This window comes from Betta splendens, chromosome 19, assembly GCF_900634795.4.
Source record: "Betta splendens chromosome 19, fBetSpl5.4, whole genome shotgun sequence".
NCBI classification, from domain to species: Eukaryota; Metazoa; Chordata; class Actinopteri; order Anabantiformes; family Osphronemidae; genus Betta; species Betta splendens.
In genome coordinates this window covers 16,078,379-16,099,823 of record NC_040898.2, presented here as the reverse complement: position 1 = coordinate 16,099,823, position 21,445 = coordinate 16,078,379, and the positions used below count along the sequence as shown (strand labels likewise).

General features: G+C 50.2%; 1 protein-coding gene across 10 annotated transcripts in view; it reads right to left on the bottom strand.

Moving 5' to 3' along the window:
* Positions 1-21,445, bottom strand: part of ankfn1 (ankyrin repeat and fibronectin type III domain containing 1) — a 31,795-nt gene that overhangs the window by 7,296 nt on the left and 3,054 nt on the right. For 2 of the 10 annotated variants that reach the window (XM_029133886.3, XM_029133893.2), the window contains 15 exons: positions 20,679-20,932; positions 14,990-15,027; positions 9,799-9,924; positions 8,031-8,229; positions 6,160-6,370; positions 4,286-4,480; positions 3,459-3,572; positions 3,072-3,169; positions 2,910-3,000; positions 2,360-2,467; positions 1,308-1,407; positions 1,106-1,238; positions 914-1,030; positions 619-834; positions 359-525 (listed from right to left, as the gene is read on the bottom strand). In XM_029133886.3, the coding sequence (XP_028989719.1) occupies positions 359-525; positions 619-834; positions 914-1,030; positions 1,106-1,238; positions 1,308-1,407; positions 2,360-2,467; positions 2,910-3,000; positions 3,072-3,169; positions 3,459-3,572; positions 4,286-4,480; positions 6,160-6,370; positions 8,031-8,229; positions 9,799-9,924; positions 14,990-15,027; positions 20,679-20,932 (2,167 nt within the window). The other 8 variants (XM_029133888.3, XM_029133895.3, XM_029133890.3 and 5 more) reach the window with 8 other exon arrangements.

Here is a 21,445-nt window from a genome sequence, read left to right as displayed (position 1 = left end):
ACACATTCACACTTGGTGTTGATCCACTGAGAAGCTGGTCGGCGTGAATCAAGGCAAACATCAGCATCAAAGATCAGGAAACTAGAAACAGTAAGAGCGGATAATGATAAGATGCCACCACTGACTGTTACTAATGAGCCTAATGTTACATTGACACCTGCGGTACCAGGTCACCACCCGGGTTCTCATCCATTCAGAACCAAATGGCTTCATTGTGTTCACAGAACTTCTAGTGTTGGTTTGTCACGACCCTGACCATTCACACAGCTCAGCCTTGCGTGTGATTATGATGAAGCTGTGACATGAACCCAGCGCTCCCGGTCCTGTCTGTCACTGAAAGCAGCAGTGCGTGATGTACCTGGAGACGTTGCCATTATCTCGGATGCGGGTGTGACACAGCATGTTTGGGGCGCGCTGGGACACGAGGACCTTGATCTGGTCCACAGAGCTGCTGAGCTTCAGGTAGCCCAGGTAGAGGCCCGGTGCCAGGCGGTGAGCGCTGCGCCGCTGGTACGCCAGGATGTCCTGCAGACAGACAGAGGATGTCTCTGTGCTTTGTAGACTCACATGGAACAGAAACCAAAACCTCGCCTGAACGTGAACCGCTGTGTTTCTTGCCTGCATGGTAATGATGAGGATGTCGAGGGCGTACGGCTCCTCTGGTGTGGACAAGGACTTCCTCTGGCTCTGCAGCTTGGTCACCTGCATCCACTTCCCGCTCAGCAGCGAGTGCTGGCTCTCTACGTCACGGATCGTCACCAGCAGCACATTGCCGTGGCGATCCTTGATGGGCTCGTAGTGGACTCGACCCAGGTTGTGGGTTCCCAGGAGGTTCTGGAGGTGAGCAGGTAGAAACCTGGGCTGTTACTTCAGAATACGTAAGTGTCTCTGTGGCTACGCATCCCGCGCTTACCTGCATCTGGCCGGCGGCGGTCAGCATCTTGTGCCTGGCCTGCAGGGTGGTGGATGAGGACATGGACACAGACGTGCTCTGTCTCAGCCACCGGACGTCCTCCCACATGCAGGACAGCTGCAGAAACAGACACAAACGAGCTTTTATTTGTGACCTGGACTTCACTGTCCGTTCAGAGAGCGGGTTCTGTACCTTGGTGAACCAGAGGAAGTCCTGCATGAGAGAGCTGCTGTAGGAGTCGTCCACCTCTACGATGGGGATCTGGTCCTCGGCCGTTACCAGTAAGCTGTCCTTATGGTAAAACACAGCGGCCAGGTAGACGCCCCTGCAGACAGCAGCAGGTCACACAGCGTCCATGGTGCTATACAAATGGAGGCCGGCAGGCCGAACAAACCTTTTCAGTGTCTTCACAAACTTGTTGGAGGAGTTGAAGAGGTGTTTGAGGCTCCTAGAGACAGACTGCTTCCTGCTTGGGTTCTGCAGCTTGGATGGATCTGAACAATAAGGAAGGAAGTTTCTGGATTTGTCTGGAGGTAACATCAGCAGCTCTGCGATCAGGCTCAGATGCCAAACGTGACAGACACAGCTTCTACTGAAACAACAACCTAAACCCATCTGAATACAGATCTTCAGTGTGAGAGTGTTTACATGTGTTACGGGTTCAGCCGGGTCCAGTCACTCTCCCATGTTACAGGCCCGACTGAACCAGGTCTTATCTCCCTAACCGATGCGTCTGTCCTCCAGCTGTCCTGCGGCCGCTCGGCGATGCCAATCTCCCGGCCGCAGCGCCGCTTTGTACTGTGGCTAATAGAGCGTCACATAATTACGTCCTGTAACAGGCGGCAGACTGTCGCTCGCCGCGGTTCTGCCCGGCGGCTCGACTACAGACAAGCTCTAACGTTAACAGAACAGAACAGAGATCTGGACAGTTTGCTCTAAGGGTAAAAAGGGTCAATTAAAGCTGAACAACATGATTGTTGAAACATGACCAACAGCTTCTTCATCACATGAAGTCAACAGGATCAGTTGGTCGTTGACTGCACTGCAGCTTCATTTACAGCAGAACTGTTAGTTCACACACTGCTTGCAGCGCTGGAGGCTGATTGACAACGGGACAATATGACTAGCTGCTCACTGAGTACACACAGCAAAGGGTTTGGGTTGGAATGGACTGACCAGGCGACGGTGTCAGTCATGGGCTAACGCAGCAATGGGACAGAGTAGATCAGAACACAAGCCGGTTCTGGTCAGACTTCTGGGATGTGAGCACTGTAGTTGTGCGATTGTGGGTGTTGAGTATGAATATACAGACGTCTGGATCTGGATCTACTATGATCTGTGAGATAACCTGCAGGTTCTATTGTCTTTGAAGAACCAGACCTAATTCACAGGCGACTGACTCCAGTTCAACCATCGCTTGCTCTCCTCTTTGGTTCGGACACTCACCCCCGCAGCAGTAGTGTGTGTGCGTTGCTCGGACCTGCTGCAGCAGTCGCTCCATGGCCTCGATGTGGCCTCGCCTCCGGGGCTCGCAGCCCTCACTCTCCCTCCAGTCTGAGAGGAGCAGCAGAGACGCAAACGTCACAGTGACATAGGGAGAATAAACGGTGGAATAAGAGTCTGCACCAAAAACTGTTCGAACGTCTAACTGCCGTTACTACTTCTGCCCAGTGACCTGGGGAGGAGGGAGGTGTCATGCAGTACTTTTACTCTTTATAGTTCAATGTGCTGGTAGAAGCTCTGATGTGTGTGTCTCAGATTTGTACTGTTTGTGTTTTAAAGGACACCCACGCACACAGACACGCAGCTCAAGGCTAAAGTACTCGACTGTGCAGACAAAGGGAGTCGTGACGGTGAGCTGAAGCCAGTGTAGCAACTGGAGGACCTGACTGCCTCTATACTACAGCATCACTACTTCAGTGCCTCTGGATTTAACGTGTTCTCATGAAAAGGTGTGGGTTCATATGTTTGCAGTGAGGAATAAGGTTGAACTCACTGGAAGGAGCCGCAGACGGAGGGAGGGAGGAGGCAGGAGGTCCCCAGCCCTTCATGTTGTAGGCTGACACACGCACGTAGTACAGTCGACCCTGAAACACACTTAGAGTTAAAGAGGACCTCTCACTGCCCAACTGCTCTGCTCTCATCATAACAACTCTACCGTGGTCAGGCCGCTGATAGTGCATCTGAGGGTCTGCAGCTCATCCAGCACCGTCTCTCCAGCCAGCAGCGAGAAGTCCTTCAGGCAGCTCCACTCCACTGCGCACAGACACACCAGCACCATCAGTGCATCAGCACCATCTGGCTATGAGGCAACAGCTCCTCCTGAGAGGAGATCGGTGTGAAGCGCGTGCCGGCTGATGCTTCTCTGACCTGTCCTCAGCTGCTTGTTTGTTAGCAGTGAAAGTGCTCAAACATGCAACAGGCTGCAGGTGCATGTGATGGAGGCTTGTTGCCAAATATTGTAGCTTCTGACACTTCTCCTATTAGTGTAACCTTCAGCTCCATCAACCAGGACTTATCGTCATCACATATGTGATGTGCTCACCTCTGTACCTGGTCACCACGGTGGATTGAAGGCCCTGCGGCTCCTGGAACGTGACGGTCAGTGTAGCGCTGCTGCTCACACTCAGACGCACCATGGACGGGGCCTCTGGGGGACCTGAGGGAGGGAAGGAGGGACACATTAGCTTCTGAGCAGAGCTGCAGCCTTTTGTCAGCTCAGTTATTACTTTAAATGACAGAAGAAAGCTCTCAGTGTCACTGAGCCTAGAGCGGCAGCTGAATGGAAGCGAAGATTTGTTTAGTGGAGCCACAGAGCAGAAGGATCCAAAAACAATCATACCCTTTATTCTCATTTCACAGCTGCTGAAATGAAAATGCTGGATCTACACTTGGCTCCTGTTCCAACAACAGCAGAGCCTGGTGGCCCTCATCAGTGTTTAGAACGACGTTTAGGTTTTCGTGCAGATTTAATGATATGATATGAATGGACTGAGAATGTTAAGATGAAAATGAGTGAAATCCAACACAGGGAAGCAGCAGGTTTAATGGAGCGAAATGACACCAGGGGTCCGGTCCCACAGCGCAGGAGAACTCATCTCAGGTTTCAAAACACATATTCATCTCTAATTGGTTCTGGGTTCTTCTACAGAAAACTCATTAGAAAAACCTGCAGTCTCAGAATTAACTGCATCACCATCCAATCAAACTTAGTGTGCGGAGAATCAAATTACTGACGTGTAGAAGTGTGAATGTGGCTTCAAGGCTTAATTATAATGATGCTATTGTTTGGTGGTCCACATACTTGAAGCCCTAGCTGGACTGGTTCCAGTTCTGGACAGATTCACAAGTGAGTGTCAGCTGGTGACTTACATGCGTGTTGGAAGCCCGTCCTCATGCGTTTGTACAGTTTGCTCCTCCACTCCCAGGCTCTTAGCTGCTTGTCTTTGTGGCAGGCCTCTAGAGAGAGTCCGTCCCTCTGGGCCTGAGCCGCCAGGTCTGCCGCCCGCCGCTCCGCCTCCACCACCAGGGAGCTCAGGTGGGCCTCCCGGCTCTCCACGCTCACAACTGCACACAGACAGAAAACGATCCAGGTGTTAGCAGCTTAACAGGATGAGGTAACACAGCTGCAGGCACCCTTATTCAGTTTGAGGCTGCTGTCTATCCACAGATCCACTGAGGACTAACAGGGAGGCTGAACTGATTCACACAGGACCATGGGATGCTGCGACCACACTGCACATCATCATCACAGTTAGTCTCTCAGGCTCCTGCCAGCTCACCTTGACACACTAGGTCATGGACCATGAGAGCAGCGCAAACAAACAGCAACACACAGGGACTCAGTGTGGGGCTGCAGAGCATCTCTGAGATGCTGTCACACAGAAAGCTCCAGTGTGTAGTGGCCACCATCAGCGGGAGACGACATCAGCAGACCGTGCAGGAGACGCTCGTAATGCAGCTGGATCTCACTCCTGGCTAAACACAGACTAAACAATAGCAGGACCTTGCTTCGGCCAGACTGTGAACCTGATGTTTTATATATTTTATTGAACTCAGAACATGTTCCAGCTGTTTGTAGCAGTGTGAGCAGTAAACAACACAATGAATTCAAACTCAATTAATAACTGATCAATAAAGAGAAGTGTGTGAGACACTGAAGGATAATAAATCAATGATAATAGACAGCACCATAAAAAGCGCAGAAGGCTGCTTTAACAGACTCCTCCTTCGTCTGACAGCATTAAACCTTGTATAACAGCAGGTTAAAGTCTGACAGGACAGTGGCAAATAATACAGGTCTGGTGAAGACCGAGGCGTCACTGTCATCTCAAGGTCAGAGCCCCGCTGCGTCCGAGGAGCCACCTCCATAGAAGCACCTTGTCTGAGTATTGACCCCAGCAGCCAGGACCCGGGCTCCGACATCGAAGACATCGGACTGTTACTGCATTATCTTACGTAAGGCGGTTCTACCCCAGTAACAGTCACACACTTAAAAAGTGACCCGGCTCACGGAGGCTCATTAACACACAGCGACGCTGGCTGACTGATTTACTTGGCACTTGAGGAATGACATAAACAGAGAGCAGCCGGCCCCAGAAGGGAAAAGAGCAGCACTGTTTACCCTGAGTTTGTTTACAAGGATGGGATTGTACCGCCGCCCAGAGCCCGGCTGCCGTTTGGAGAGCTCTCGCCACTACAGCGACCCGCGGCACAATAAATCACTTAGAGGTAATTGCCCCGGCGTTACATGCATCATTGGAAAAGTGAAACCATTAAACGACGAGCCTTGTTGAAGCCAAGCAGCAGTCACAGCCAGACCGTGGAGGCTAACGGGTTAGAACCACCTGTCACAGCAGGGCAGGAGGATAGTGGACCCATTCAGGTCCACAAGCAGGCCCTGTCTGATCCACAGTTGAGCCTACAGTCAAAGTACAGTCACTGTCAGGTCAGCTTGATCCTTTTACATCGCTGCATAAACTGAAATAAAGACTGATCAGCATGTCAGTTATTATGTTCATTACCAAACGTGGTGATCATTTCATCAGGTCATACACAAAACTTTGGTGTTACCATGGCAACAACTGTCAACGGAACCGAGGTCAGAGTAGACAGAATCTTGACACTGGGTCTAGCATTGGACCCTGGAGGACTGTGGAATCACTCGGGGCACTTTAAGGTCCAGTGTGAGTAAAGTCAGTCTGTCCCCGATTACAGGCCCGTGGCAGCTAACTAAGGGAACTCACAGTGGGGACTCTCCTTGCCGCCGGCCTTTAGCAGCAGTTTGGCGATGGGCGTGTTGTTGGTCATGATGGCGATGTCGAGCGGCGTCAGGCCTTGGCTGTTCGGGGTGTTTAGGTCCAGCTCCTCGGCTGAAAACTGGTACAGGAGGATCTGCACCGTGTCCAGGTCCTGCTGCTCCACCGCCTCGAAGATACAGTCACTGCCCTGCATCGTCTGGAACCGAGAACAGCATGGACATAACATCTGAATGGTGAAGTTACTACTGACAACAACAACCCCAACAAAACCCTCAAACTGCAGGAAACAACGGACACGACTGCTGTGATGGACACATTTCTGAAAAATGCTCTGGTAACCATGGTAACATGCATGTCCATCAGCACACGACGGACGCATTGTACCAGATCTGAATCAGAAACCAGAACAGGCGCATGATATGCTGAGCACAGAGGCCGGAACCTCCAGGCAACAACAAGGTCCTGGCTTCAACCTAAAGACCAAGAGAACAGGTTGGTTCAGATCCTGCATGATGGGTTAGACGGAGGGAACCTCAGCTAATAAGGAGCTCATTACCAGCAGCAGAACGCAGCCCTGTTCAGCCTGGTTTCAACAGGTTCCTCCTGCAGATTCACAAGCCAATGCTTCCTTTTCCTTTTGCTGCAGCTGAAAGAAGTAAAAACCAATCGATCCTTTCTTGGTTTTTATCACGTATCCATCCACACAGACACTAGGACGAAGATGCACGAAGCAGAAATTGGCATGTAAAGCTGCATGAGAATCAATTTCTCTGCTGGAGAGGAACAATAAGAATCAGTCACGTCTCTGTTGGGTCCCTTGTCTGTGCAGGCGACAGGAGAGGAAATATGGAAGCGTTTTAACGCGTCCTCACTCTAAGATCCATATTGATCTGGAGAAGTGTGATGAAAAGCAAACCGATAAAAGCTGCTTTGTAATTTTTCAAAAATGAAAAAGGACGTAGTTATCACAGTAAGGACCAAAAGATGTGGGCAGATATAAAAGTGACTCAGGCATCAGTCTGAAGCTTCTCTAAAGCAAGATTCTTCACATTCTCATGCTGACGTCCTTTTATGAACTAGTGAACTAGATGTTTTTTTGTCTTTCGACTTCTCCAGTCTTTCCCCCACTCGGCGTGTAAACGTGTACTTAAGCAGGTTAAATACTCAATACAACTTGAAGAGCAGCTGAAACATGAGTCCAGAACCGCGGTGGGTTTGAATGAACAGGCAGAGGAAGAGACCCCAACAGAACAGCACCTGGTCCATGATGAGCCGAACCCAGGAGTCGCCTGAGGAGTGGTTTTAAAATCACATTGAAGATGCTTGTAGAGTTCTGAGCTCTGCAGCCTTTGTACCCGCATCCCTCCTCTTCCTCTGTCTGCCTCTCTTTCATGTCTGCTGTTGTCACTGGTCTCTAAATGTCAGCAGGCTGGCACACCGAGTTCTGAAGGCGGCTGCGCATACACAGCGTGACCTGTAACACGCATCACACACGGCCAAATGTTTCGCAGGGCAACAGGCAGAGAGAAGAGGTGGTGAGAAAGAGCTGGCACGGCACCAAATGCTGCCTAATGACACCGTCCCTGAGCAAGGCACTGCTCCGCCTCTGACTAGTCAGTGGAGGAGCAGCAGGAATGTGTTTTATGGTGCGGCCGTGAAATGTCTCGAGGCCTCGGCTCACAAAAGACGTGACAATCGAAGGAACACGGAGTTCAGGATCCAGAGACGACGCTGGTAACACAATTAGCCAAACACCAAATGAGATCCTCATTGATCCTCCCGCACCTGCAGAACCCCTGCCCCCAGAACCGCAGAGGCCGGATGACCGGCCCGCTGCAGCGCAGGGTGCCACTCACCGAGGCTTTGCGCAGTCGGTCCGTCTTGCCAAAGAAGTAGGCATCCTCGAAGGAGGACGTGCTTCCTCTGAACTTCTCTGACAGGTTCCGGTAAAGGCGCTTGGCGGCGTTGGGAGACGCTGGCCCGCCGGGGCACTTCCTGGTCTGGGACAACTGCAGGTTCTGCATCTGCTGGGTCATAACAGCTGGGAAACGTCTGCTGGAAAGAAGGAAAGAGAAGATGTGTGACCATGCAGCTGTAGTTCTTACTGGCAATCACTGGCTTCATGCCTGCTCTCTGCTCCATACAGGTTAACTAATGTCGCCTCTGTCTTATTGTTTGAGGTTCTGTTGATGCCTTTGTGTTTCACATGTGACGTGAATAAATACAGCTGCATTGTCTGTACTTGTGACTCCCATTTAATGCACATTGGCTGCTACAAACACACCTCCTCATTACAGAGACTTGTTCTTCCCTCCACTGAACATCAGGCATGTTGCTGCTGATTGGAGCGAAGTCAGCGTTATTTCACACTATCAGCTGTGAGAGCAGCACTGGCTCAGAAACAGATCAGCTCATTGACAGTACATCCACCTGATCAGACTCATCCTCTTTCGAAGGAGCGAGAAGCCTGAAGCGGTACCGCTTTGTTCAGCACTGGGTTCCTCACTGACCCATTGCTAGCTAAAGACAACACACTGTACTTAACTGGCAGCAGCAGGAGTCAGAGCATTCAACCATCATGTTAATGAAACATACATGACTGGATTAAACAACACATGTGTCAACTCCAGATCAATGGCTGCCACTTAAAACAACCTGGACCTGAAGGCTAAAAGGCACAGCAGCCAATAAGTGTGTGTGTGTGTGTGTGTGTGTGTGTGTGTGTGTGTGTGTGTGTGTGTGTGTGTGTGCGTAGTCGACTATGTTGGTTGAACATAATTGATCCCAGCATCAGTCCTTCAATGTGACGACCCAACCTCCATTCCACTGTAAAAGATGAATCAACACAACTGCTGTGATTTTGTCCTGGTTCTGGTACTGATGCTTCTGAAGCTTAATGACTAAGCTATTTAACACCTTTAAAAAAAAAACATTATTGACCTTAGACACCAAAATAATCCACAAATCCTGACGAAGCACAAAGCTTGTTTGATCCATTTTCAGCCTGTTACACATGGAGTCATCTCACTCCTGCACATACAGAAGGACAGACTGTAACGCTGTTACTTAAGACACATCAGGTCTACCTGCAGCCTGGGTTCACCTGCTGCACCCCTGGCCCACCTGTGAGCGACGTGCTGTTCCCATCACCATCACCACAACTGCTTTCAAAAAGCAGAAGCACTAATCAAACGCTGACGTGCTGCACCGTGACTGGCTGCTGTTACACACGACAACACCAGCTGCTGTTTATCTGCACCGTGTTGTCAGAGGACAGACGCACAACAAAGAATGCTCGCCTCTGATTAGCTGCTGGTGTAACAGCCATCACTCTACCTGAAGTCAGGTGAACAGCTTAGCCTTAAACCAGAACCACAGGTAACCATGGAAACCGGTCTGACTGCCAGCAGTCAACAGACGGGTAAAAGGAACCAAACCAACCACAAACACTTTTAAAAGTCTTCATTATTCATTATTACTACGCATCTCTGGCCGAATTGCATCACTGGACTTGTGGTTATGTGTAAATATCTCATCTGGACTTCAATTTAAAAAGTGAGACTTTGTGCAAATTGCTGCCTCAAAAGACAAATGGTTGAGCATCACACATGTGTGTGTCCTCACCTGTCCAGGCTGGGTGAGGATCTGGACACTCCTGTATGGAACAGAGGTGCCAGCTCTCTAATCAGAGCTTCTCCTGCAGGTCGCTGGTTCCACCTCTGGGCCAAACAGGAGATCTTACTGCTGGACCTGACACACACGGAGACAGAAGGATAAATGCTGCAAAGAGCTGCTGCTGCATCCACACCAGTACAACCTGTCCAACAGGTGTTCGCAGGTGAAGAACATTGACATCTTCCACAATTTAAAACTGTCCTCAGCTCCTCCTCCCTCCATCACCAAAACATTTACACCTAATTTTAAAAAACTAGAATTTGATCAGAAGTTTCTGCAGATTCCTCCTGCTGCATTCTGACTTTCCCTGGACTGCAGTAGAAAATCAGCAGTGGCTCCCAGTCGAGCCAGTAAACCCGAAATGGTGGCAGTCCTGCATCAGAACCCTAATAAAGACCTAGTCACAACAAAACTAAGGCATAAAAGTTGCCTCAAAGCTGCAGAAGTCCTGCAAACCCAGAGAATAAAACTGATCTGGACCCGAGTGATACTCACTGGAAACCCTGGGAGGAAACACAAGGATGCTCCAGAGGAAGCACAACAGGCTGTTCAGCAGCAGACCTATCCCAGCGTCAGAGCCTCGTCTGCTGGGCTAAACCTCTCTGACTGATGCCTCCCGGCTGCCCCCGGCTCTCCGCGGCTCTGGATCATGTCCCAGCTGTACCCAGATGTGGCGCTGGGCTCAGGGTGTGCGTCTCTAACTGCTCCCTACTCTGGAGCTGACTGAGCCGAACACCTGTTCAACGGCGAGCGCATCGCGGCGCAGCGACACAAGCACAGTGCAGAGCAACAGAGTGAGTGAATGAGAGGAGAGGGAGGGAGGGGAATAATGAGGCAGGCATGTTTGAGAAGGAAAGCGTGATGGGCGCATGGGGGAGGAAAGTGACTGTAAGTGGGAGCGCACACACACAATGCAGTGACAGCGTGGACCCTGATGGAGGAGGGGCAGCAGCCGCTTCAGGCTCTGAAAAGGCTGAGAACAAAAGTGGGGAGCGAGGGGAGGTGACAGTGCGAGGAGCTGAGCAGGAGATTAAATTTACTGATGCTGAAGAGGAAACAGAGTCACTGCAGCAACACAGGCAGAAGCAGAAAGTGGCAATAACAGCTAATAAAAGCCAGGAGGCTGAGGAGCCGCTTGATGTCATAACACATCAGCATCTGCAATGAAACAAACATGATGTCCACTATTTAGAGTGACACATCAAGATTCCCCATGTGACAGTTAGATTTGTTAAACTGAAAGCAGGCGACGCGCCTGAGCAGCAGCAGCTCACACTGGACCACTCTGCCTCGCTGCGTGTGCAGACGCCTCCTGCAGAGGATGCGGAGAAGTCACAGCAACCGGAGGACGTTTGGAGTAACTGCACACAGGAAGTGGTGTGTGTCTGCGCTGATCCACCTCAGCTCTGCTCACGGTCACTGGAATAATGCATGTGCAAACACAGGCTGCTCGTCTAAAGTCCAGAAAATGCTTAAAAAATGCAGAAATATCAGTGTCTGACTCAGCATTTCTCACGCCCTAGCTCGCTCATAATTATCTTCCAAAAACAGAGAGAGAGAAAAGCCTTTACTGAGTTTGGTGCTTTGGTCTAACAGGTTCAGCGATTGTCGCAGGTCAAAGGTCGCAGCGAGCTTGAACCATTGGATTCCTCAGTTTCCACCTGCTCCACTTTACACTGTGGAAAATTACAGACCTCCCCTCAGCTAAACCAGTGCAGCAGAGACAGAAGCAGCATCAGGTACCACAGTCAGCCGTCACGTCTGTCCGCTCAGAGCTGGGCGTCACCTCACAGCGTCTCTATCAGAGCCTGAAACACCACCAACAAACACTCAGGTTCACCACCACAAACTGAGCCGGCGAAGCAGCAGCCAAGGCGGACGTGGTAGCGGCGATTGGCTCAGCACTGCCTCAGCATCAGTTTCCATGGAGCCCATGAGGACCAACAGGTGAAGGAGACGGGAGGAGGGGGCAGGGACGGACACAGGGAGCAGCCGCTTCAACATGCAGATGTTTAATCCCTCATTTGAATATTTTCTCTCTTTAGCAGATGGGGGAAAACTCGATCATCCGGCTGAGGCTCCTTCTGTTTGTGGTCAGTGACCTCTGTTTCTGTTGATTCAGACCAACTGAGCTTTTGTCATAATACTCAATGTTCAAATGACGGAAGCTGTGATCAAATAGGAAACATCTGGGCATTTCCTTGCTGAGGATCCCAGATGTGGCTGATTTGTGACAGGTTACAGGTGGTGGTATGGCGGCAGTGTCGTCTTGTACGTCAAACGACGCGGTGTTGTCAGTGAGGTTCCTCTCTGAAATGAAGATGATGTGGAGGTGTGAACTCGACTCTTCCTCGAGTCTGATGCTGCCGCAGAGAACAGGATGTTCTCCACACGTGAGACCAGGGAGGCGACATTCATTCAGCAGCGTCTATGTGTGTCTGAATTCAGAATAACATGATTATTATTTAAACGCACAACAAATGTGGACATTTGGCTCAGAGACGGATCCTGTACTTTGTGTTAATGAGCTGTGGAGGAGGAATTTTCCGCAGGAGGTGGAGGAGCTAGGAGGCTGACACCAGCACCTACAAAAACCATCCTGTTGAAGTACACATTGAGAAGAAAGTTGAGTGATCAAATATTAAGCCCAGAGCCATAGAGACGTCACAGACGGACTGACAGGCCACCACGTTAAAGATGAGGAGCTGGATGCCAGCAACGTGGAGCCACCGTTCAGGACTCCAGGCATCAGAAAGCGCCGAGCTTAGCAGATGCAGCTAACTGTTAAACACAGGGAGCACAGCTGGAACGTCTGACGCTGGAGAACAGGAGCAGCGTCACTAACAGAACAGGCTCTGTCAGATCAAACCACAACAACAGCAGACGCCTCAGCGAGCCTGTGATTACAGGTCATTACCACCCAACAGCTCACTCACACTGGCTTTGATTAGCCGAATAAAAATCCTGATCACAGCGGCCAGAAAACATCCTGGTGGTCAAGTCACGATTCGGCAGTTCAGCATGACCGGACACAATGCTTTGTGTGCTTGTGTGCGTCCTCCCAACCTTTATGAGTGTGTGGGAGTTTTCAGCAGCTTCTCAGAGGGAGACAGCGAGGAAATGACTCGAATCCATCAAGGAAAATGCTGCATTAGTGCCTCGTTGGTGTCACACAGTGACAGTTCCCCGGCTCTGACTGGCTGTGCAGCAGTAGAGGTGATCCCTCTCCATCATTCCTACTCACACCACCACAGAGGAGATATTCTATCCCAACTCTATGGCTCATGGGACCTGGACAGACAGGTCTGTGGGTTGAGCACAGCCTTCGGGGGCTGCAGCACCACCCCAGGCCACATGCAGACGGCTCTGTGGTCGCACCAGGGCAGACCTGCAGCTGAACGCCCACGAGCACAGCCAGAGAAACCAGAGCAGGAATAACAGCCTCTACGTTGTTGATCCTGAGCCTCACATCACGTGAGAAGCAGAGAAGCTGAGTGAGACAAACCACACACAGAAGCGTTGTTTCAAATACTACATTGGACTGCATTCATTAATTCATCGCAATGAATTCATTAGTAAACAGACCTAACTGCTTCTTAAAGACAACCTGAGCTCATTCACTTCCCCACTTTTTATTGATAAAAGAATAAAAGGTTAATAAAGACCCTGCAAATGACAAAAAAAATCTAGCATTACACAGCAAATACTCTTTTAAAAAGACTCCAGTGAACACTAAAGCTTCCTGAAGTCACATATGGGTCCAGTAAAGGTCTCTGACCAAACAAACTCTGACTCGTTCTGGTTAATTATGACCTGAACCTCTAAGAAAGACAGAGAAACAAACAAGACAAAGACAGAAAGAGAGAGAGAGATTCTTTTTGCTGTAATGAGCCGATGAGTCAGAAAACTTTCAGTCACGATGCTGCCATTCGCAGCTGCAGTGATTGTTTCAGCCATGAGTGTTCAGGTTCACTCTGAGCACAACTAAGCCACCACACGCTGGTTTACTAGAGCTGTGCAGAAACGCACGACCCATTGAACCGGGCTGGTGCTCTGGTCTTAAACGCTAAACCAGGGATCAGGTTTGACTCCATAATAATCATCTCTGTGCATCCCACAGAGTGGGCAATCAGCAGCAGTGATGCAGAAAACACTTTCATTCCTCTACTTAAATCTAGGGAAGGCTCAGAGTTGTTCTGTCTTGGATCAAGTCACATTTGAGCCTGGCCTGACGCGCCGCTCCCTGCTTTAAACTGCCCAGAGCCACACGGAGCATCTCCTGTCAGAACGTCCTCAGGAGACACTGAGAAGCAGCTTCTCCTTCGCCGATCAGCTCCACTAAAACTGCCTTTCTTTCCTCCCTTTCATCGCCATGGCAACGCACAGCTAGCGGTCATTATACTTGATGGCTACCTTGGGCCTCTCAGAGAGCGAGTGTGTCATACAACAGTTGTGCACGCAGCCCAAGCATCCCACTCAGTGAACCGCTGCTGTGCGTCTGTCTCACACCCAGCTGCTGTTTCAGAATGTTCTGGTCCTGTAAATCGTGGTGTTGGTCTGACTCACAGCAATGCGAGTACATGCCGAGGAGCATCACACTCAATTAACTCACTTCCATGAAGCTGAATCAGTAGACAGGGACTCGGAGCAAAGAGGCTATAAGTAGCACGGTGAGCTGTTAGAGTCAGGATCTATAAATGTTAAACAAGCTGCATGTTTAGGACAAAAGGTCGATCGGGTCAGACATCACTAGGCTCGTCACCACCAGTATCTTTAGATGTGAATCCCTGTGTGTCATCTAGAACCTGTGGCCATGAAACCCACTAATGCTGCCTGAAGGTAAAACTCCACTTAATGACTAAAACAAAAACACTGACGTCCTTCAACCTGCAGCTCCTCACGGTTCAGAACGTGTGGTGACCATCACTGTGGCGATGAAGCAAGAGCTGCTGTACGCAGGCACATTCTACAGTCATATTGTTGCCTTGTTCTACAGCCTTGTTGTGTTCTTGATCCTGCTGCTGAAACAAATCATCCAATCCAACCACACCGGACCTGAGCTGGTCTCTCAGAAGCACACGGTCTCCATCTGGGGAGCCATGAAGGAACCATGACAGGAGTAAACGAGGAGGTCACTTACTTCTTCCTGGAGTTGTATCTTCCTACACTTCCCGGACTCTGTGAGGGGACAGAGCAGAAGCGTCAGTCAGTCAGTCACGCACACGTACAGTCACTGTTGTGCCTGTAGGTTGGTTTTGGCAGAGAACTCACTGATCATCATTATTTTCGCACCGTTCATTTATTCACAGTTTCACACAAACACAAGGCTGAGCTGTCATTGAGCTGATGGGGTCATTCACCTTATTATCAAACTAATAAAAGAAGAAAGTATGGTACAAGCTTTCCAGTGTTTAAAGCTTGTTAAACTTGAGGTTCTCTGGTGCAGACAGACGTTGCTGCCACAGTTCACAAATCACAGCTGGCGACTGAGCACGTGTAGAAGGGGAAGACGATGAGACCCGGTTCCAGCTGTGTGAGTGTGATGAGTCGACCGGCTGATGGAGATAAACAGCAGGCGCAGCCCATTCTTCAGTCCAGCCAGGAGATGCTGGGGCCAATAAAAAAATCTCTAATCATGTGGAAAGCGAAGCAAAATGAGGCACACGAGACGCCTTTAACGAGTTCAGGTCTCGGCTGAAGTAGCCGCACACTTTCAATTCACACAATCGCTTTATTTGAGGATTGTTTCCAGTCTAGAACAAAAGCTGGAGCTATGCTACACCTGCTGCTTCAACCCATTCATTAGTGTTGATCGGGTCAACCCACTCACTCAGTAGAGTTAAATTAACTGGCTTGTGTGTGGGAGAAGCATGAATGGTTTGGCACAGAACCACCTGAAGGTGTTTGGACCTGAGGTGTGTGTTCAGCAGAGCGGAGGTGTCGCTTTGATTTGGTGGAGGGAGGGTCGTGTTTGGGCAACGTGGGGTGAAAATACTCGGTTGCCATGACAACTGGAGATGATGCTGTGAGGGCAAATTGCTGTTTGTGCTCAGAGGTGCACTCCCTCTGCTCACCCCAAGGACACAGAGAACGCACGAAGACACAAACAATGAAGCGCTTTGCAGGTAGACATTTAAGACGGCCTCTCTCACCAAACATCTCTGCAGGTCACTGCTGTCAGAGCAGCACAAACCAGCTGGAGCCGTCCCACAGACAACATGAGCCACTTCATGTGTTGGTAAACACCGATCCATTGAACAAGATGCCGTTGTTCAATGGATCGGCGTGTACCAACACACTCGTGTCTTTAATTACTTCTGTCCAGGAAAGCAGGCAGAACAGGATCTGGGTATTATTGGTACATGTTTATGTGAGGAGCGTGCAAGACGTCTACTTCCATCTGTTAATGAAGTGGCTCCACAAGAGGAGCCAGAGGTCGCGACAGCAGAAAGTTCTTATTAGTGGAAAAGGGTTTGACTCTGTTGCGGTTCGGGATCTGCTGAACCTTCAATGTTCAGTTTACTTCTAGTGGTCGTTGGAGAGCTTGTCTGCTGTAGATCCTTAGTTATTACTAATATATAGTAATGTAGTTATGATTCTTCCGATGGGTTTAGAGCCAGCTCAGTCCAGAGCACTACACTGCCTCATTCTAACAGCTCCTAATGTCACCTTCACCTTCTATTCCTCAGAGTCCAAAGTGTGTTTCAACTTCCTGCTTCGCTGACACAGGAGCCACTCAGCAATTAGTTTCCTAATAACGTCCACCTCCAGCGCGTGAGCCATGTACAGGGGCTCTGATTAACAGACGAGAGGCTGAGGGTATTCACAGACCCAGAGAGCCGCCGACAGCAAAACCGGACCTTCAAATCCAGAGAGCAGACGTTGGCTGAACCGGACCTTCAGACCCAGAGAGCCGCAGTCAGCAGAACCGGACCTTCAGACCCAGAGAGCAGACGTTGGCTAAACCGGACCTTCAGACCCAGAAAGCCGCAGTCAGCACCAATAAGCACAGGCTTTGTCTTCATTGAGCCTGTGTTGATGTTTCTAACTCACTCCATCACATGTGGCAGAAACAAGAAAAGCCAGTGAGGTAACAGTCTGATCCGACCCGACATTTCGGCAGATCAGAGCCGTCTCCAGCGACAACAGTGCAGATGAATCATCACACTTATTCAAAAAGATCCTTTTAAACATGAGCCTTTAATGTCAGAGTGCTCTCAGCCAACATCAGTTACTCCCACCCAGGTTCCTGAAAAGTGCTTCACGCCTGCGCTCCAAGGAAACCAGGGATTTGTCTGCTTCACTGGCAACACAGCTGTAGCCCAGTGGATCGGAACCTGGACGGGGCTGTCACCTTTGAAAAGTTCTGGGCATTACAATAAAAACAACAGGCTGTGATGTGCAGCCGTCTACCTGCAAGCCTCCCTAATGTGAACTAATACCTGAGCCCACGGACTGACCGCAGACGGAGGGCCCCAGCCGCCTCCCGCCGCTGCTTCTCACTTCACCCTGCTAATTCCAACAAGGCTTTATTTTCATATTTGTCAGAGGCTGAACTGTAGCCGTCTTGTTAGCCTCTCCGCGGGTTAATTAGTTCAGCAATGGCGGCATTCATGGCCCGGGCGAGGAGCCTGCGAGCGGGGGAGGCCCAGCCGAGCCTGCTGGCAGCGCTGGGCTGTGGCTGGCAGGCTCACACACTGGGTGAGTGACAGGCCGACTGGCGTGGGCACGGATCGGGTCAGCACACGTAACATGCCGAACCAGAGTGGTACTGAGCGGATCGGAGCCGCACGGGACTCGTCTGCTGGACTCCAGACATCAGGAAAAAATAATAAGTCTACACATCCAATCGGTCAGAGCGGCTTGATGACCTGGCGGCATCTCTACCCGTGGTCCTGATCGCTCTAACTAAACTCCTCTGTTACTGTAGAAGCTGCTTGTCTCCCCCACCCGAGCACCAAGTGTGTCCTTGAGTAAGACACTTCACACTAGCTTCCCGGGCGCCTTGCATGGCAGCCCACTGCTCCCCACGGGGATGGGTTAAATGCAGAAGACCAGTTTCGCAGTAAGGGCTTTACTCTTTCTTCTTCTTGTCTAGACACAGACCATGTCTTCCAGGTCCTGAGGACGTTTTCCTCCAACTCCAGCCTGCAGCCATCCATTTGTTTATGCAGCGCTCTCATATCATGCAGACACACTCCTGAGAGGCACCAATCATCCGCTCCAGCCACTGTTTTTGGAAGGAATTAGCCTTAATAAGATGGCAGACTGAATTTATGGAGCCAATATTTCATGGAGCAGTGATTCGTGGAGGACTTGGTGCAGCCAAGCAGCTTAGTAGCGGTTCAGAAAGACTTGCTCGACTTGTCTGTGATATGATTATCCCCACGGGAGCACGGCTGCTTAATGCACCACTGTGCAGGAGTAAACAAGACACATGCATAGATGCCCCCTATCCTGTGAACAGCGCCGCTCAGCAAGCTCAAACTGTCAGAAGAGTCCATCAGGGCTCGTTAATCAAAGGACCTGAACCTTCACAACTCTGGGTTCAGGGTTCGTTCCTCCTCATTCATTCATCTGATGCAGCCGTTCACACACGTTGGTCAGGAGGTCAGCAGGTTCAGCAGCTCCAAAGCTGCGATGTGGCTGATGTGGGCAGTGTCATCAGCCTAATTACGTTAAATCACTGTGTTCCAGACTCAAACAATCAATGGCTGCTTTGCTGCTGGTTTTACTGTAAAATGTTGGAGGATCTTGGATGAAGCTAGATTTAGAAAAGTCGCCACTCATACAGGCCACACACAAAACACCAGAGATAGGCCCACGAGTGTTTCCCAGAGATGAAGAACCCCATCGGTTACAACATCAGTGTGCATCAGAACCGCAGCCCACTCATCGTTCACCCTCTGCGTTTCCTCAGGCAGTAAAATGCTGCAGCGTTTCTTCCTCTGCTGATAGAGAAGGTGGAGCCGGAGGCAGGGAGACGACTGACGGCTCAGACTCAGCTCCATTAAATTGTCACCTCTCCAGATTTAAAGCTTTAAGCCTTTGTAGCAGGAGGTGAGGGGAGACCAGCGCCCCCTGCTGGAGAAGGACAGACCGACATGTGAAGCAGCAGATGTCCCACTGTGTGGGAGAGACAAGAGTTTTAAATGTGACCTCAGCTTTAGATTCTTGTGTGGATGTGATGTATAAATTATGCAGTCACACACTGAGACATTCACACCAGATGGAAACAACCTGAGGGCGTCGAATCCATGTCCTGGAGATAATTTGGGGTAAATTGAAGAAAAATATCTGTATATTGAAAAGAAAAGACCAAGACGTCCAATTATCCAGCTTTCTGGTCATGTGGACACGAGGGAGACCAACAGAGGATCTACAGTATATTTGTCATGGGTTAGTCCCTGCTGGCTTCAGCAGCTTTATAATGAGCTGCAGCAGCTACTGCATAATGCAACAAACCCATTCAAACGCTGCTGCTGTCCACCACCTGCTGCGTCCTCTCTGCCCTGTAGACACACCTCAGACCTGGACATCCAATACGTACAGGCAAAAAGCAGAACGTCTCTGTCCTCCTGGGACCATCGCTGCTATTACCAAAAGTCCCGCGTTCCCAGCTTAGCCTCCTTTAAGCAGGTTTGTGGTAATGACGTGTTGCAGCATCATCGCGTGAGAGTCAGGCAGTAACCCCCAGGCAGCGTTCCCACCTTGATCCAAATGGACCACGTATGACAGCTGAGCCTCAGAAAGAGAGGCAGGAAACGAGAGGCTTCAGATCCGTCAGACAGCAGGAGGGGAAAGTGACAAAGTGTCTGAGTCCAGTCACAGAACACCTGGGCATCTTCGACAGCTCTACCACATGCACAGTCTCCCTCCATTAGATGAGGACACAACTTCAGGAGCAGCCATAAAAGTAGAAGCAGATTGTCAGAGTGGTTCTTCAGATAAGGGGTGTAACGGTGCTGCCCACACCACAGCACATCATGGTTCTTCAGACAGACGCTACTGTCTTTGTGCATCTACAGCCCAGACCACCAGCAGCCTCAAATGCCCACCGGCCTTCCACCACACCTGAAACGGAACCCACACAGGTGGTGAGGACTGAGCAGGTGAGCTCATCCCCATTAGTTAAACCCTTCTCTGGAGAAAACAACACTTCATCACAGATTTGTGTTCTAGTACTGGTTCAGTTCATGTGTGATGCAGCTGCTAAGCTTTAAACCGCTAGGTCAGCTCTGAGTGTAACACAGTTGGCCGTTGACTGCAGGCTTCATCTAATGTGAGAAAACAAGACAATTAACCTGTGGGCAGAACATAAGAGCATGAGATACATAGAAGCGCAAACACACTCCAGTTGTTAATGTGAGACCACGTCTGACATCAGATTCTCCTGTTGTCCTTCAGCGCAGCTCAGAGCTGCAAAAAGTAGAGTGTGAAACCGGGAGTTTGGTGCAAGCTTCTAATTTGAGCTGATTTATTCATCATCATCATCATTAGTAGTGAGAAGCTGGAGAGCAGCGATGTGTCAGACTGACTCACTGCAACGCGATGTGCAACTGGGGAGTCCAGGTCAGGACAGAAAGACAAACAGAACGATGGACGACATCAGAGCGCAGGTTGACAGAAGTGAACCTCAACACGCTTAACTCAGATAACGCTTCCAGCGACTTCCCATGTCCCACCTCTGCTGAGGCTCCACAGCCATCAGCAGGATGTACCAACCATCCATTCAGGTAAAGTAAAGCAGCTTCTCAGAGGAGACACAACAGGACCAGCCATCAGCAAATTAAAAAGATATTGAACCCAAACAACCATGTCAGACTCACGCTCACGCCCCGGAGCTTCCTCCTGCTTCTGTCCACTCGACTCAGCAGCGCCAGGTGTAGACGCTCTCCTTCCTGCTGCTCATCGGATGAAACGGTTTTCCTCAAGGCCGTCCGGTCGCCAGCCAAAGCCCCACCCCCTTCGGCCACGGGGACGCTTCTCGCACCACCGCCTCCTCCATCGCATCTCGCTGCCGCCGCGCTGCCCCCTGGCCCAGAGGACGGATCAGATGACCAGAAGTCCCGCTGCACCGAACCTGGGGGAGAGAAACCAGAGACATGTGCTGTCACTGAACACCTGAAGGTTCACATGATACAAACAACAAACGCTGGTGGTATCAAGGAAACTTTCTATGTTTAGTAACTTAGGATTAACCTGGCCCAAACTTAGACACATATTCATCATCTTTAATCTTAACTTTGCTACAGTTTTGATGGGGCTGCTGTTAGTTTAGGGTTCCTGTTATCAGGTTTCAGCCAGACCACATGACTAGCTAATCATTAAAACTGCATGAGGACGCTCAGGGATGAAACCGTGGATCCTTATATCATTCACCCGTGTAGAACCACCTCACCCCAGTCATGTTTTATCTAGAGACGTTCTGCTGCAGGTTCACAGGGTGTGGACCTGTCTGATCAGCAGAACAAACGGAGACGCCCAGGGTCAAACTACTGCTGGAGCCGGATGCCAACAGGTGGCACCACAAACACTACAGCCAGCAGGAGGCAGCCTTTCACTTAGTAAAACTCACTTCAAAGAACAACATCTA